This window comes from Sander vitreus, chromosome 9 (assembly GCF_031162955.1).
Source record: "Sander vitreus isolate 19-12246 chromosome 9, sanVit1, whole genome shotgun sequence".
NCBI lineage: Eukaryota > Metazoa > Chordata > Actinopteri > Perciformes > Percidae > Sander > Sander vitreus.
Window position 1 is genome coordinate 20,154,597 of NC_135863.1, and position 12,268 is coordinate 20,166,864.

Consider the following 12,268-nt stretch of genomic DNA (forward strand, 5'->3'; position numbering starts at 1 on the left):
AGCAGCTATTGTTTCAGTCTGTCCTCCTTTACCATCCTTGCCTAATTTTTCCTTTTACATATTTAATTCTTATTCTTATATCTCTAATATTTAAAACAAAAAAAGACTCTCTGCTCTTAAGTAGTAGTGCATCTGCAGTAAAAAAAAAAATCTTAGGGACGTAAATGTGTCGTCTAGCTCAGTGTGGGTGAGGCTACTAAAAAAAGTCTAAGTTGACTCAATGGGTAAAGACTGCCCTCTCAGGGTTTACTATGTCAATTGCAGTTAATATGGTTACCTGACTCTCAGCCATCCGGCTTTATATCTATACACAGTATAAGACAGGGGAGGGAAAGGCCCACATTGGCATTTCAGCATCACATGTGATTCACCAGTTTTTAATTAAGTATTATTTAATTGTTCTTTACTATGATGCACACCTAATACATGGTTTATAGCACATTGTAATGCAGTTGTAAGCAAATATAAGGACTTTTTTATGTTTTTGTCAACAACTTCTTATAAGAAGCATCAATAACTGGTGTAGAAACAGTAACCCAATGACTAATAACACAGTTTATAAATGAGTAAGAGTTTCACAAAAGATTCTTAAGTCAAGGTCCACTTCTGTTCTTCTTCTGGATCTTTCTTGTAGCATCTTGATGCATCTTATGGCCTTCATGAGAGCATTAACCACATTAACCTGGAGAGTGAAGAGAAAGAATGTATTAATACATCATTAATAAACATAATAATGTGTGTATGTGCAAGTGCGGTATATGTGCAATTCAAGTATTCAATTTTGCTTCCCATAAGAAACTTGCACTTGCATAATGTGTTTGTTTTTTGTTGTTGTTGTTTTTTTTACTTTGCATCATTTCTGTATTTGCAGCGTTTTTTTGTTGCATGTGTCGTTGGGGTTTTTGTATTTTCAGCACGTTTCTCCTGTTAGTGTAGCGCGTTTGCACTGGTCGGCCACCGTACCAATCAGCAAAGCAAGTTCCTACAAACTTCAGCTGAGCGAGTAACGTTACAGCGGCTTACGTGCAGTTTAGTGTCCCAAATTATTTCCCAAAAACTGTGTGTCCCAAATGATGAGGGTCTTATTTGAGACAGGTTAAGATTAGGGGTTGGGTAGGGTTAGGGTAGCACAGGTGGTTTAGCAGGTTCATAATTAATTAAGGACATCGTATGGGGAATTTGGGACAATAAACTGCACGTATACCCGTTACAGCAATAAAAACATAACATGAAAATACCAGGTTTGTTAATTGTGTATGAATTTTGATTTTTATGTGAATTTATTTACATTTATTTTGACCAGATGTGACCTCGTCTTATAATACATCCATGGATGTGACAGCTGTGGGCTGTGGCCCATGGATGTATTAAGAGAACTGTGGCCACTGAGCCACTGACTTTCACTTCCGGGCTTTGATTTAATTGGTTAAAAGTTTATAAGACAATCCCTCACTCCGCCTTTCTGCCCATACTGTGCTTTAGCTCAACAGTCGAGAGAAAAAGGCCTTGTTGTGGGCTGGACCGGACCGGTTCGTTGACCAACGTTATACTGCAGGTCACAGCAGGACAGAAGAGCAACAGGCTGCCAGTGAGGTCAGTGGCTGATTTGACAGCTGTTTTGTTCTTAAACCAATCCTTAACTTCTCAAAGACGTATTTCTAAGCTAACTAGTACGTTAATTAGCTAACTTAACGTTTCCTTGGAGGGCTGATAAACCACTAACTATGACTTACTTTGCTCGTTAACGTCGAGGAATGCTTTTACCCAAAAGTCATGATAAACGAGGAGGATCCGATTAAAAGAGGGTTGTTGTTGTTGTTGTTGTTTGCTGAAGTAACGTTTACAACAAGTCATAGTTTAACATCTGGGGCAAAGTTCATCAACCATTAGCTAACTAGAAGAAATGACAGCTGCTGTGTAGCAGCGCCGCTTTTGAGAAGACACCGTGTTGTGTTCAAAAGCAGGTGAAAGCAGGTTCGAAATCATCCACTCAGCAGAATTGACCATTGATCCTGTAAGAAGACTGCTGCGGTTAAACCTTATTTTTGCTCCATTCTTTAGAAGCTGGACCTTATACTAATGAATGCCAACACAGAGAATGTTGCATGTGCTTCTCATAATATTGTGCTAAGATAGTTACCACTTATAATGAAGCAATGTCAGCACATAGTTGTTTGTTTCCCTTATCAAATTGTTTAATTTGAGGGATTTTATGAGGCCTGAAGAAAATTAATCGTCCAATTTTTCACAAGAACACTGTAATAAATGTAAGTTTATTCGTATCGTATGTCATCATCTTGTGACCCCTAACCTCTAGGTTGGGCTCTGACTAAATGCTTTTCCGCCCATTCAAACTGATCTGGGATCTGATCTCACTGATCAGGGTCTACACTATTTTACATAAGCCTGAAATATATATTCCACATTTAAGAACCTAGCTCTTCCCTTCTTTGATTAATTTACTCTTTACTGTTTTTGCTAAGCATGACACATTAGTGTGTCTTTCTTTCGTATCTCAATCGGTCAGATCAGGGTATATGTATAGTCTCCTGGATCGAGGATAGCTGTAGGCCTCTTTAACCCACTGACTAGTAGTGATCTCTCTTTTGTGTCAGCTCCAACACTGTCCTTTATGGCATGTGTCTCAATAGTTTCCTGGAGATGTACCAGCTTGTCCATTAATATCAAAGGTCACATTATGTTTCAGCTCCAAAGGGACTGTAGCAGCTTTCTGTTCTCTGAAAGGGGATGATGTGGCTCAACATTGTGAGGATGTGACACAACTTCTTATAACGCAATAGGAGGCCAGATAGCCTTTTTATACATGCTTTGCTGGAACTAGTTGTTAGTGAGATGATTATAAGTCTCATACAGCTTAGTTTGTGTTGCATAACAGCCTTCCTCATATAAATCTGTACTGTGTCTCTAAAAAATTATCTCAGTTTCATCTCACACTTGATAGCAGGGAGCAAAGTGTCAGACTTTGCTTTGTAATAAAGCCAGTGAAGATGCCATCAACTGCCTCTTTTAAAAAAAAACATGTTGCTTAACCAAGCTGTTGCAATAAATTGCAATTTGTAATCACGCAGAGTGTGGAACACCACAGGTCATGAAAACACCAGAGAGCATTTTATTCACCCTGACATCTGAAAAGAATCTGTGAAATTAATAGAGTAGTTCTATGTAAAGGTCATCCATGGATGGAGCTGCATGTCTTCAGTGTAGTTTTCTGGATAGTTTCTTCTGTCAGGCGGATGTGTAGCATAATCTACCTGAGCATTTACTGCATGTTGGCAACAGGTTACAGCTGGTCAGCTGCACTCCTCACGCTTCTGCGGCATGTTTCCCCAGCAGTATGATCACATAGACCATGTCCTTCTTTGATTCATCTGCCCTATACATCAGTTCAATCATGGTTAACAGCCAGTGTTCCAATAAATACAGGTGGATTCCACTTATGTCTCCCTGTGCCATCTGGTAGACAAACAGATGCCGTCCCACATGTTGGGAGCACCGCAGCTATTATCCCTCGTTGCTCTCCTCACTTGCATCTCTTCGTCATGTTTTTTATTATTATTGATTCATCTGCCAATTAATTTTCTAATTAATGGTTTGGTCTATAACATGTCAGAAAGTAATGAAAAATCACAAGATAACGTCTTGAAGTTGCTTGTTTCTTTGTTTTTCTGGCCAACAATCCAAATACCTAAAGATATTCTGTTTGCCATCACATAAGACAAAGAAAAGCAGCAAATCCTCATGATTGAGAAGCTTAATTGGAAACCATAATTGGCTTTTTTTTTCTTGACAAATGTTTTAAACAACTAATTGATTAGTTGCAAATAAAAATAAAGATGATTCAATTGACTAATCAGTTACTTGACTTGTTTTAGCTCTATGTGAGATACATGAATATGTTTGTGTTTTGGACTGTTTGACTGACCTAACAATTGGACAGGTCAGCATTTTCTGACATTTTATAGTTTAGCTGATTAATCAAGAGAATTATCAGCAGATTAATCAAAAAATAAAAATGATTGTTAGTTGCAGTCTTACATTAGGCTACATACAGTACAGTATACCATGATAGAGGATTTCATCCATATCACCCACTCCTAGAAGAGACATTCACCCATGTCCTCCATCCTGTGAGAAGTTGAGCATAATGCTGATTTGAAAATGACATACAATTGCTCCTCCTTACTTCAAGAAGAATAGAAACTGAATATATAATGGGACAAATGATTGAATTAATTATGGATTTGTTTGACCCTTTTCTGTAATTCAATTAAGTATTAGATTGAGTTTGTATTTAAGGCAATTACTATAATTCAGGGCATTTTATTTATGGAATAGGGTAGTTTTCACTTAAAGCAATATTTCACTTGAGTAATTCATTTGCCCTAGTTTTTATTTAAAGCATTATTTTTACAATAGTAAATAGCCTACTTACAGTATTGCTCAATATTTCACTTAGGAATTTTCACTTGATATAAATTCTATCTGTGCCCATTTTGCCTGCATGCCTTCATGTGATCTTGTGAATAGATCAATCTCCAGTATAGTTAGTAGTCCATAGTTCTTACCGGCTTTTTCTTGAGTCTAATCCATAATTTCAAATTAGACCAATTTCTGGATCCCCAGAATTATTTCTCATAATTTGTTATTTCTATTCTCCTTTTATGTCGTAGCAGTAATCACCTTGAAGCAAGCATCACCTTGAGGATCACGGATTGTTTCAGGGTACTGTACACACATACTAAGAATCGAAGGAAGAAATAAGTCTTGTTTTCAACTTGAAATTCCCCTTGACATACAGATGATCATGAAACTGTAGAGTCATGTTGCGTATATACTTTGCCTTGCTCTACCAAATATTGGCCTCATTAATTACTCTTTCTATAAGCAAATTCTAAATTTTGCCGAGCCTCTGATGTTAAGACGTCATTATTTCAAGATACTATATAGTTTCTAAAATGCAAAAATATAGCTGTGGGAAGCAAACAAGAAAAAACTAAACTCCAAATATATCATAACTTTCAACTCTGACATAGTGTGGTGACTTAAAGTGTTTGCTTGGCTGCGCCATTTTATTTTTTTAAGTGCAGTTTCATCCTCATTGCATCATAGTGTTGACAAATGAATTTAACATTCTGCCCATATTCTTAAACTGTCTGGCAGAACAGTGATTCCATTTCCACATTCGCACGACATTTCTTCTCTGCAAGATAAAGTATATCAGCCACTTAAACAATGAATATCAGAGATGTATTTCATCATGCATACCAAGCAATGTGAGGTGAATCTCTGTGTCTGACACTATATTCCTCCTTTCTACTCTATATTCCATGTCAGAGATTGAATCCAGCAGTCGGAATGGCAGACAGCGGGAAAACTAATGAGACTGGAGCTGCAGCAGCACAACCTGCTAATGGAGACCAGCAGGTAAGGAGCACTGTGACCCAAAATGACACATATTACCAAACCGAGGCATATTATGAACTAATTTGACGCTTGATAAGCCACTGTGGGGAATAAATCATTATCCCTTAAACTCTGTGCTGAAAAGAGTTGTACTCGCTTTACACCGGCAGTATTGTATTTCACAATTTCTTTTTAATGTCACTAATGTTTGTTTTTTTTTATCCTAGAATGTTGTTTCCCGATTGAGCAATTTGCCTCTGGTCAGTTCAGCTTGCGAGGTGGTTTCCAGTGCCTACAGTAGCACCAAAGACAGTGTGCCCTTACTGAAGGGAGTGATGGATGCAGCAGAGAGTGGGGTCCGAACCCTGGGAGCAGCTGCGACCACGGGGTCCAAGCCTCTTTTGGACATTATAGAACCACAGCGTGAGTTCTTCTCTCTGTGCAGAATATGATGTAATACAGAGATCTTCAACAGGGGGTCCTCAGAGTCACTGCAGGGGGGCCTCCAAATTATTGTTAATTTTTGTTTTGTTGTTTTCTCAAAAATTAAAAAGTCTTTACATAAATCCAACATATTATTAGCAAATATAAATCCCCACTGATAATGGGCTTACTGGCCTATAGGTAGCGCTGTCACTAAGGTAGCCATCCACAGATACAGTTAATCCCAAAGGATTCACTGTGCGACATTTATGTTGAGAATTAAAATATTATTTATAAAATCATGCCAACAATTATTATTTTGATAGCTTAGTATTCTATGCACTAACAAGGTATGTATAAAGGCTTTAGGCCGCCCTACAAGTTATTGTAGGCCCAGTTTAATATCCAACTTCATTTTATACAATATATGTAGTAGGGGGTCCCTGCTCCGTCTCTCTCTCAGTTAAGGGATCCTTGGCTTAAAAAATGTTGAAGACCCCTGATGTAATATATTTGCAATGGTGGCGTACTATAAAATAATATTGCACATTACAGGTGTGAAACTGATGTCCACTTGTTACCTCTGGGCTAGAATAAAACAATAATTAAAATAGGTTTCTTCTTCTAACAACCAAATTGTTGTTGGTGTCCTTTTACAGTTTTTTTTCGATTGCTTACGTACTATTTTGAAAACAGGGACTGTTATTTTTTTTATTTTAAAACTCTACACATAATAAGCACAACCACACACCCAATCAGCAGAACACCTCAGACCCTTAGCAAAATGAAACACTCATGCAAAAACTATACACAAATTTATAAAAAAACATATTTTGTTACAATATGAAACACACACGTTGCATACGACTTAATTCAGTTTGAACCAGTTACCCACTGCTGTTGCTAACCTAAAACACTTTCAGCAATTCTACTTCTTAGTACTGTAAATTAAGTACACAGAGAAAGTGCAAATATATACAATAAGTTCACCAAACACTACACCAGACCAATGCTGCAGACTGAGGAAAATGTAATATATTTCACTCCATATACCCAAATCAGTCAACATGGAGAATCACAACAAAACATCCCAGACAAACATAAAATACTGTATCCAGTACAGGTTACAATTACAGTTAAAAAAAAAAAAATTACAAACTGAAAATACAGTACAGAATATACTAGAATTACCTGCTGCATTTTCATAGTGCCTAAACCTGATTGGTGTGTCTACAATTAAGCAATCACGTGTTTACGCACCCGATGGCTGTGTTTCACAGATCGGCTCATAGGTGTGGTCATTTGACAGTCAGTGCTTTGGAATTGCAAGGAAGTGGCATCATGATATACTTCTGTGTCTAATGTATACAAGTGTGTTTAGTGTTTTGCAAATCACTGTGTGTAGTCTTTTGCAAAAAGTGTGAGGCTGACATTGTGCATACTGTATAGTGGTGCACATCTGGGCCAATATTTTGCTCCTTGAGTGTAAGGTGTGATCATTTTTTAATACTTTTGATTTCAGTGTGTAAGCAATCGGCAAAAACTGTAAACCCTTTCAATTCTTGTAAACCTGAAACAACCCTTTTTGTCCCTTGGTATTACTTCCCACTGATGGAGTTAGCAGAGAATTCTTTTGATTTTAAGAACATGTAATCTTGTTCCTCTTAAATTATTAGTGAATTTCTGTTATGTACTTGTTTCAGTTGCTACAGTAAATGAGTACGCTTTGAAAGGACTGGGTAAGATGGAAGAGAAGCTGCCGATTCTTCACCAACCAGCGGACGAGGTCTGACAGAAATAATGCAGTCAAGAAATACCTTTTTACTGTGCATTTGCATTTATTAATGATCTCTTTATCACACTAGGTTGTTTTACAGAGTAACAGCCCATATAGTATAACATGTGTAATAACTTACACATTCATGTGTCAAGACACTTCAAACATCACTCCGTTATTAACTAGCCTTCTAAATAAGTCCACAAGGTGAATTACACTCCAGATAACCATAGCAACAGCGCTTACACTTACACAATATGTGAATAGGTACTGTTACCCTTGGTAAAAAATAAATAATAAATAACACACACTGAAAAAAAAGATAATTTGACCACAGTCTCATTTTTCCTTTTATATGGCCATGGTATAAGTGGGATAAAATACTCAGGATGTCCTCACTTTACTCTGTTAACTGCTCCTTGTAGGTTAAATTGTCTCAAATGTCATATGAGAGCTATGTAGAAATTGCATAATAGCACCACCATTTCTCTCCAAGCATGACTCATAATCTGCTCATTCTTCCTCAGGTGGTGTCGGACACAGTAGGTATGGTGTACCAGTCGGTGGCAGGGGCCAAAGATGCTGTGGTAGGGGCTGTGATGGGCGGTGTCGGGCTGACCTGGGCAGCGGTCAGCGGAGGTATCTTCACCGCCATGGGCACCAGGATGGGCCAGATGGTCAGCAGTGGGATGGGCCTGGCCCTGAGCCAATCCGAGGTCTGGGTTGACCAGAACCTACCGCTCACTGAGAGGGAGCTGGGTCAGTAGCTGTCCTCCTCGATGTGTAAAGCATAATCAGTCCATAAAAACAAGGGGAGGTGATAAACCCATATGGCTACTGCTGAGGTATAGACAGGTGTGTTTTGACAGTTGGATCAAATGAAGCTGAAACAAGGCTGCAGTTGGAATTAATGAATTATGCTTCATAAATAATGCTGATGGAAACAAAACTTTCATAGTAACAAAGCACTTTTAAATTTGATTTAGTTGGTTTTCTGGAAATCGGTGGGAATTATTCCAACCCTATGTTTTAATTTTGGAGGTGGGGCTGTTGTTTACATTCGGATCACAGAATGTATCTTTTAATATATTTCATAAAAACAAAAACGATTACTTTCATTCCTTAATTTGCCATTCGAGATGTGCTATACCACCTTAATCAGATTGTTGGCCCTTTTTTGTACTTTTTACATTTGCACTTGCAATCAAAATATAAATAGGAAAGAATAGTATTTAGTTCTATACTGGCATATGCAAAGTACATGGCAGTGGTATTACATCTACTTTCAGTTCAGTGCTACAGTTTTGCTTTAAAGAGGAACATTTTAAAGTTTAAGCACAATGATTAGCCTAACATTACTGCCATTTACTGAAAATTAATGTATTCCATAATTAATGTGTGTGAATGATGGCATTTGCTCTATTTGCCATTTACTATGAGAGTCAGTAGCCAACACTGTGTCCTTGCTTCACTGAACTACGTATATATCAGACAGCAAATTTGATGAGACTGTCCAAATGAATTATTATTATTATTATTATTATTATAAATTCAACACAAGGTAATGTGGTGAGATAGGGATGGTCGTGATAAAACTGTTAAATTCTACCACAGTGACTGGATCTGAACACATGAATGGTCAATGCTATTCATAGAGAGGGAGGCATTCCAGTGAACTTCCCCTCTGTTAACTTGGCCCATAAAGCAACTACAATTTCCAACACTCACAGCTTTGACACCTGCTACTGTGATGTCATGTTATCATGACAACCTGCCATAATCCAATATAGCAGTGGCCATCCTCTTCATGGATATGAAAAAGATGCAATTGCAACTGTTATCAGCAGCAAAGTGCCCATAATATCAGTACTCAGGGGATTTTGGATTTGTTCAGTGGTTACTGTGGCTTTTAACATAGGCACAGGGAGGAGACAGTGTCACTCTGCATATCGCTTAGTTTCCACAGACAGATGACCGTTGGGAGTGAGGTGCCTCTCAAGTCTTTTGGTCTCTCTTGAGCAGATGTGCTTTAACCCTGTCAGAGTCAAGTAGTCCAACTTGGAATAGATGCACCAGTTAGCACAGTAGGAGGGAGCCAGTCACTAAAAACAACCACCAGCCCATGCCATTAAGAATGTACATATACTGAGTTCCTCCAGTGTGTGTCTTGACAAAGCAGTTAAAACTAAAAGACATAAGGAGAGATTAATAATTGCTGGTGTATTGTTTTTAGGATTATCCTTTTTCAAGAGTTGGCAAAATTGTATATTTATAACATACAGTATTATAATCCCACCTTTGTGCTCGTACCTAAATATTTAATGCCATATTTAAATTTCTACAACACAAAAACATCTCTTTTGAATACATATGATATGATTAATAATGTTCTCTCTCAGCTGCTGTGGCTGAACCTGTCACCAGTGAGGTGACTACCCCGTCAGCAAGCCCCAGCTACTTTGTCCGCTTGGGGAAACTCTCTGCAAAAATACAGGAGCGAGCCCTGCAGCAGTCCCTGGTCCGTGCCCGGCATGCCAGGGATGCCACCTATACTACAGTGGCTCAGATTACCAGTACTCTGGACCTGCTGGAGAGCGCCCGTACCAGTATGGGTACCGCCAGTAACCAGATAGGAGGAGCCTCCGAGCAGCTGCTGCAGCGCTGGACAGAGTGGAAGCAGAAGCAGGCTGGAGCTGGACAGACTGAGTCAGAGCCAGATGGGACCAGAGATGAGGCTGAGGTCAGGGCTGAAGCATTTGGGAATTGACTTAATGGGTTCTAACCGGATTATGTTTGCATTTGACAGCATTTACAATAAACATACTGTTCATTGTACTGCACATATGCAGCATGTATACTCCAAAGTGACTTGGAATACCACTTAAACAAATGAAAGAAATATTAGACAGTCCCTCCAGAAAAACGCGATTGCATAATTCAATGCATAATCAGCCAAAGTCTGCATATTTATGCGGGGGCCGCATTTTTTCAAATACGCCGCACTTTCGCCGGATAAATTGCCGATTTCCGCGCAAAATATGCGGGGCTTGCATGATTTCATAATCCCCGCATTTGCGTTGCAAAAAAGTCACATATCTTAGCAGAAAGTTGAAAAATGTTGCGTTTACTTCACACAAGAGCAGCCATTTTCCCCTGTTGCCATGGGAACGTTATGAAGTGACGTTATGAAGTGACGTTATGAAGTGACGTAATTACGCGACGTGAACATCATCGAAAAGCTGCAAACCCCGCGATGAAGCCATGATGAAACCGCAGTTTTTGCAAGTTCCCGCAATTTCATTGCATAAAATTACATAAATATCCCGCATATTCCATCGCATTTTTTAAGAAAACGTGCCGCATAATCAAGGATTTTTGCCCACAACAATCACTAAAAAACTCCGCAATTTTCTGAAGGACTGATTAGAGCATGACAGGGATAACAACAAAACAAGAGTCCTGAAATTAGCAATAAAGCTGAGTTGTATTTTAGAGGCTGACATTTTATTGTAATGCTCCCACAAATGTACGTGTAGGAGGGATACACTGTGCCATCAGGATTGGGATAGGGGAAACTACCTTGGCCAATGGAAAGGAAGGGAATTGGGAGGAATTGATATGTTACAGCTATATTTTTTAATATGCTAATGTTTATCATTTGTCTCTCTTTTCATTTCCACATTCTGTTCACAGCAGCTGGAATGGCGAGTCCTCTCCATGGTGCATGGTCTGAGTGATCAGCTGAGGTCAGCATGCTCCAATGTGGTGTCAAGCGCTCAGGGTCTGCCAGGTGCAGTCCAGGACCAGCTTACCAGCGCAAGGCGATCAGCAGAAGAACTGCACTCCTCTCTGGGGAACACCAGCACTATCACACCCCTCCTTCTGGAGCGCAGCCGTCACCACCTGATCCAAGTACTAATTGCACCACTTTGTCTTTGTTTTGCTGCATCAGCGTGGCTAAATTACATTTTTTTTCAATGCCATCACTTACCACATGTAGTCCTTCCATTACCTTTATATTGGTGCTTGAAATTCCTGCATACTTTTCATAAACAAACATCCATTCTCAGGGGTGTCTGATCATTCAGATGCATTTATGAAACTAGGACAGTCAAGCTAATGTTGTATTTAGTAATGTACTACACATATAAAACCTCAGTATTTCCTCCCCACAATAAGCTTAGCATATTTTTAAGCATTTATTTTGATTATGTTAAGTAATCTTGTTGATAGTGATACTAGTTTGTTATTGTTCCCAGGTTCAGCAGTCTCTGGATGGTGTAATGGAATATCTTCTACACAACACACCACTCAACTGGCTGGTGGGACCTTTTGCTCCTCAGGTCACTGAGAAGGTGGAGGGAGATGTGGCGATGAAGCAGAGCGGACCGCACAACTAGAGAAAACGGTTGTGTTTCTCCATGAGTTAATCAATGTGGCGACAGAAGACCGGTGTTTACTGTAGATGGACCATTTAACATCTGCTTGCTTTAATGACAGAGGCCTTAAATTCATGTAGTCATGTTTTTTTTTCATGATGATGCACTACATTTTTATTAGTTAATGACACTACATTTGTGATGTAGAAGTAAATGGAATGTAATCATAACTGAAAGCTCTGACCTGTTGCCGTAGAGAATTTAG

At 38.9% G+C, this 12,268-nt stretch overlaps 1 protein-coding gene across 4 annotated transcripts; it reads left to right on the forward strand.

The window, feature by feature from the left end:
* The first annotated feature begins 1,437 nt into the window (after window positions 1–1,437).
* On the forward strand, window positions 1,438–12,102 carry plin3 (perilipin 3). 4 transcript variants are annotated; one of them, XM_078259152.1, is made up of 9 exons: window positions 1,438–1,593; window positions 4,692–4,743; window positions 5,356–5,445; window positions 5,652–5,847; window positions 7,551–7,633; window positions 8,152–8,383; window positions 10,024–10,364; window positions 11,321–11,536; window positions 11,884–12,102. In XM_078259152.1, exons 3-9 carry the CDS (start codon window positions 5,377–5,379, stop codon window positions 12,022–12,024), a joined length of 1,278 nt encoding a protein of 425 aa, XP_078115278.1. In that variant the 5' UTR covers window positions 1,438–1,593; window positions 4,692–4,743; window positions 5,356–5,376; the 3' UTR covers window positions 12,025–12,102. The 4 variants fall into 4 exon arrangements, with proteins under 4 accessions (XP_078115278.1, XP_078115277.1, XP_078115279.1 ...); XM_078259153.1 differs by having other exon boundaries at window positions 1,440–1,593; window positions 11,318–11,536; XM_078259154.1 differs by having other exon boundaries at window positions 1,440–1,593; window positions 4,695–4,743; window positions 11,318–11,536.
* The last annotated feature ends 166 nt before the right edge of the window (window positions 12,103–12,268 follow it).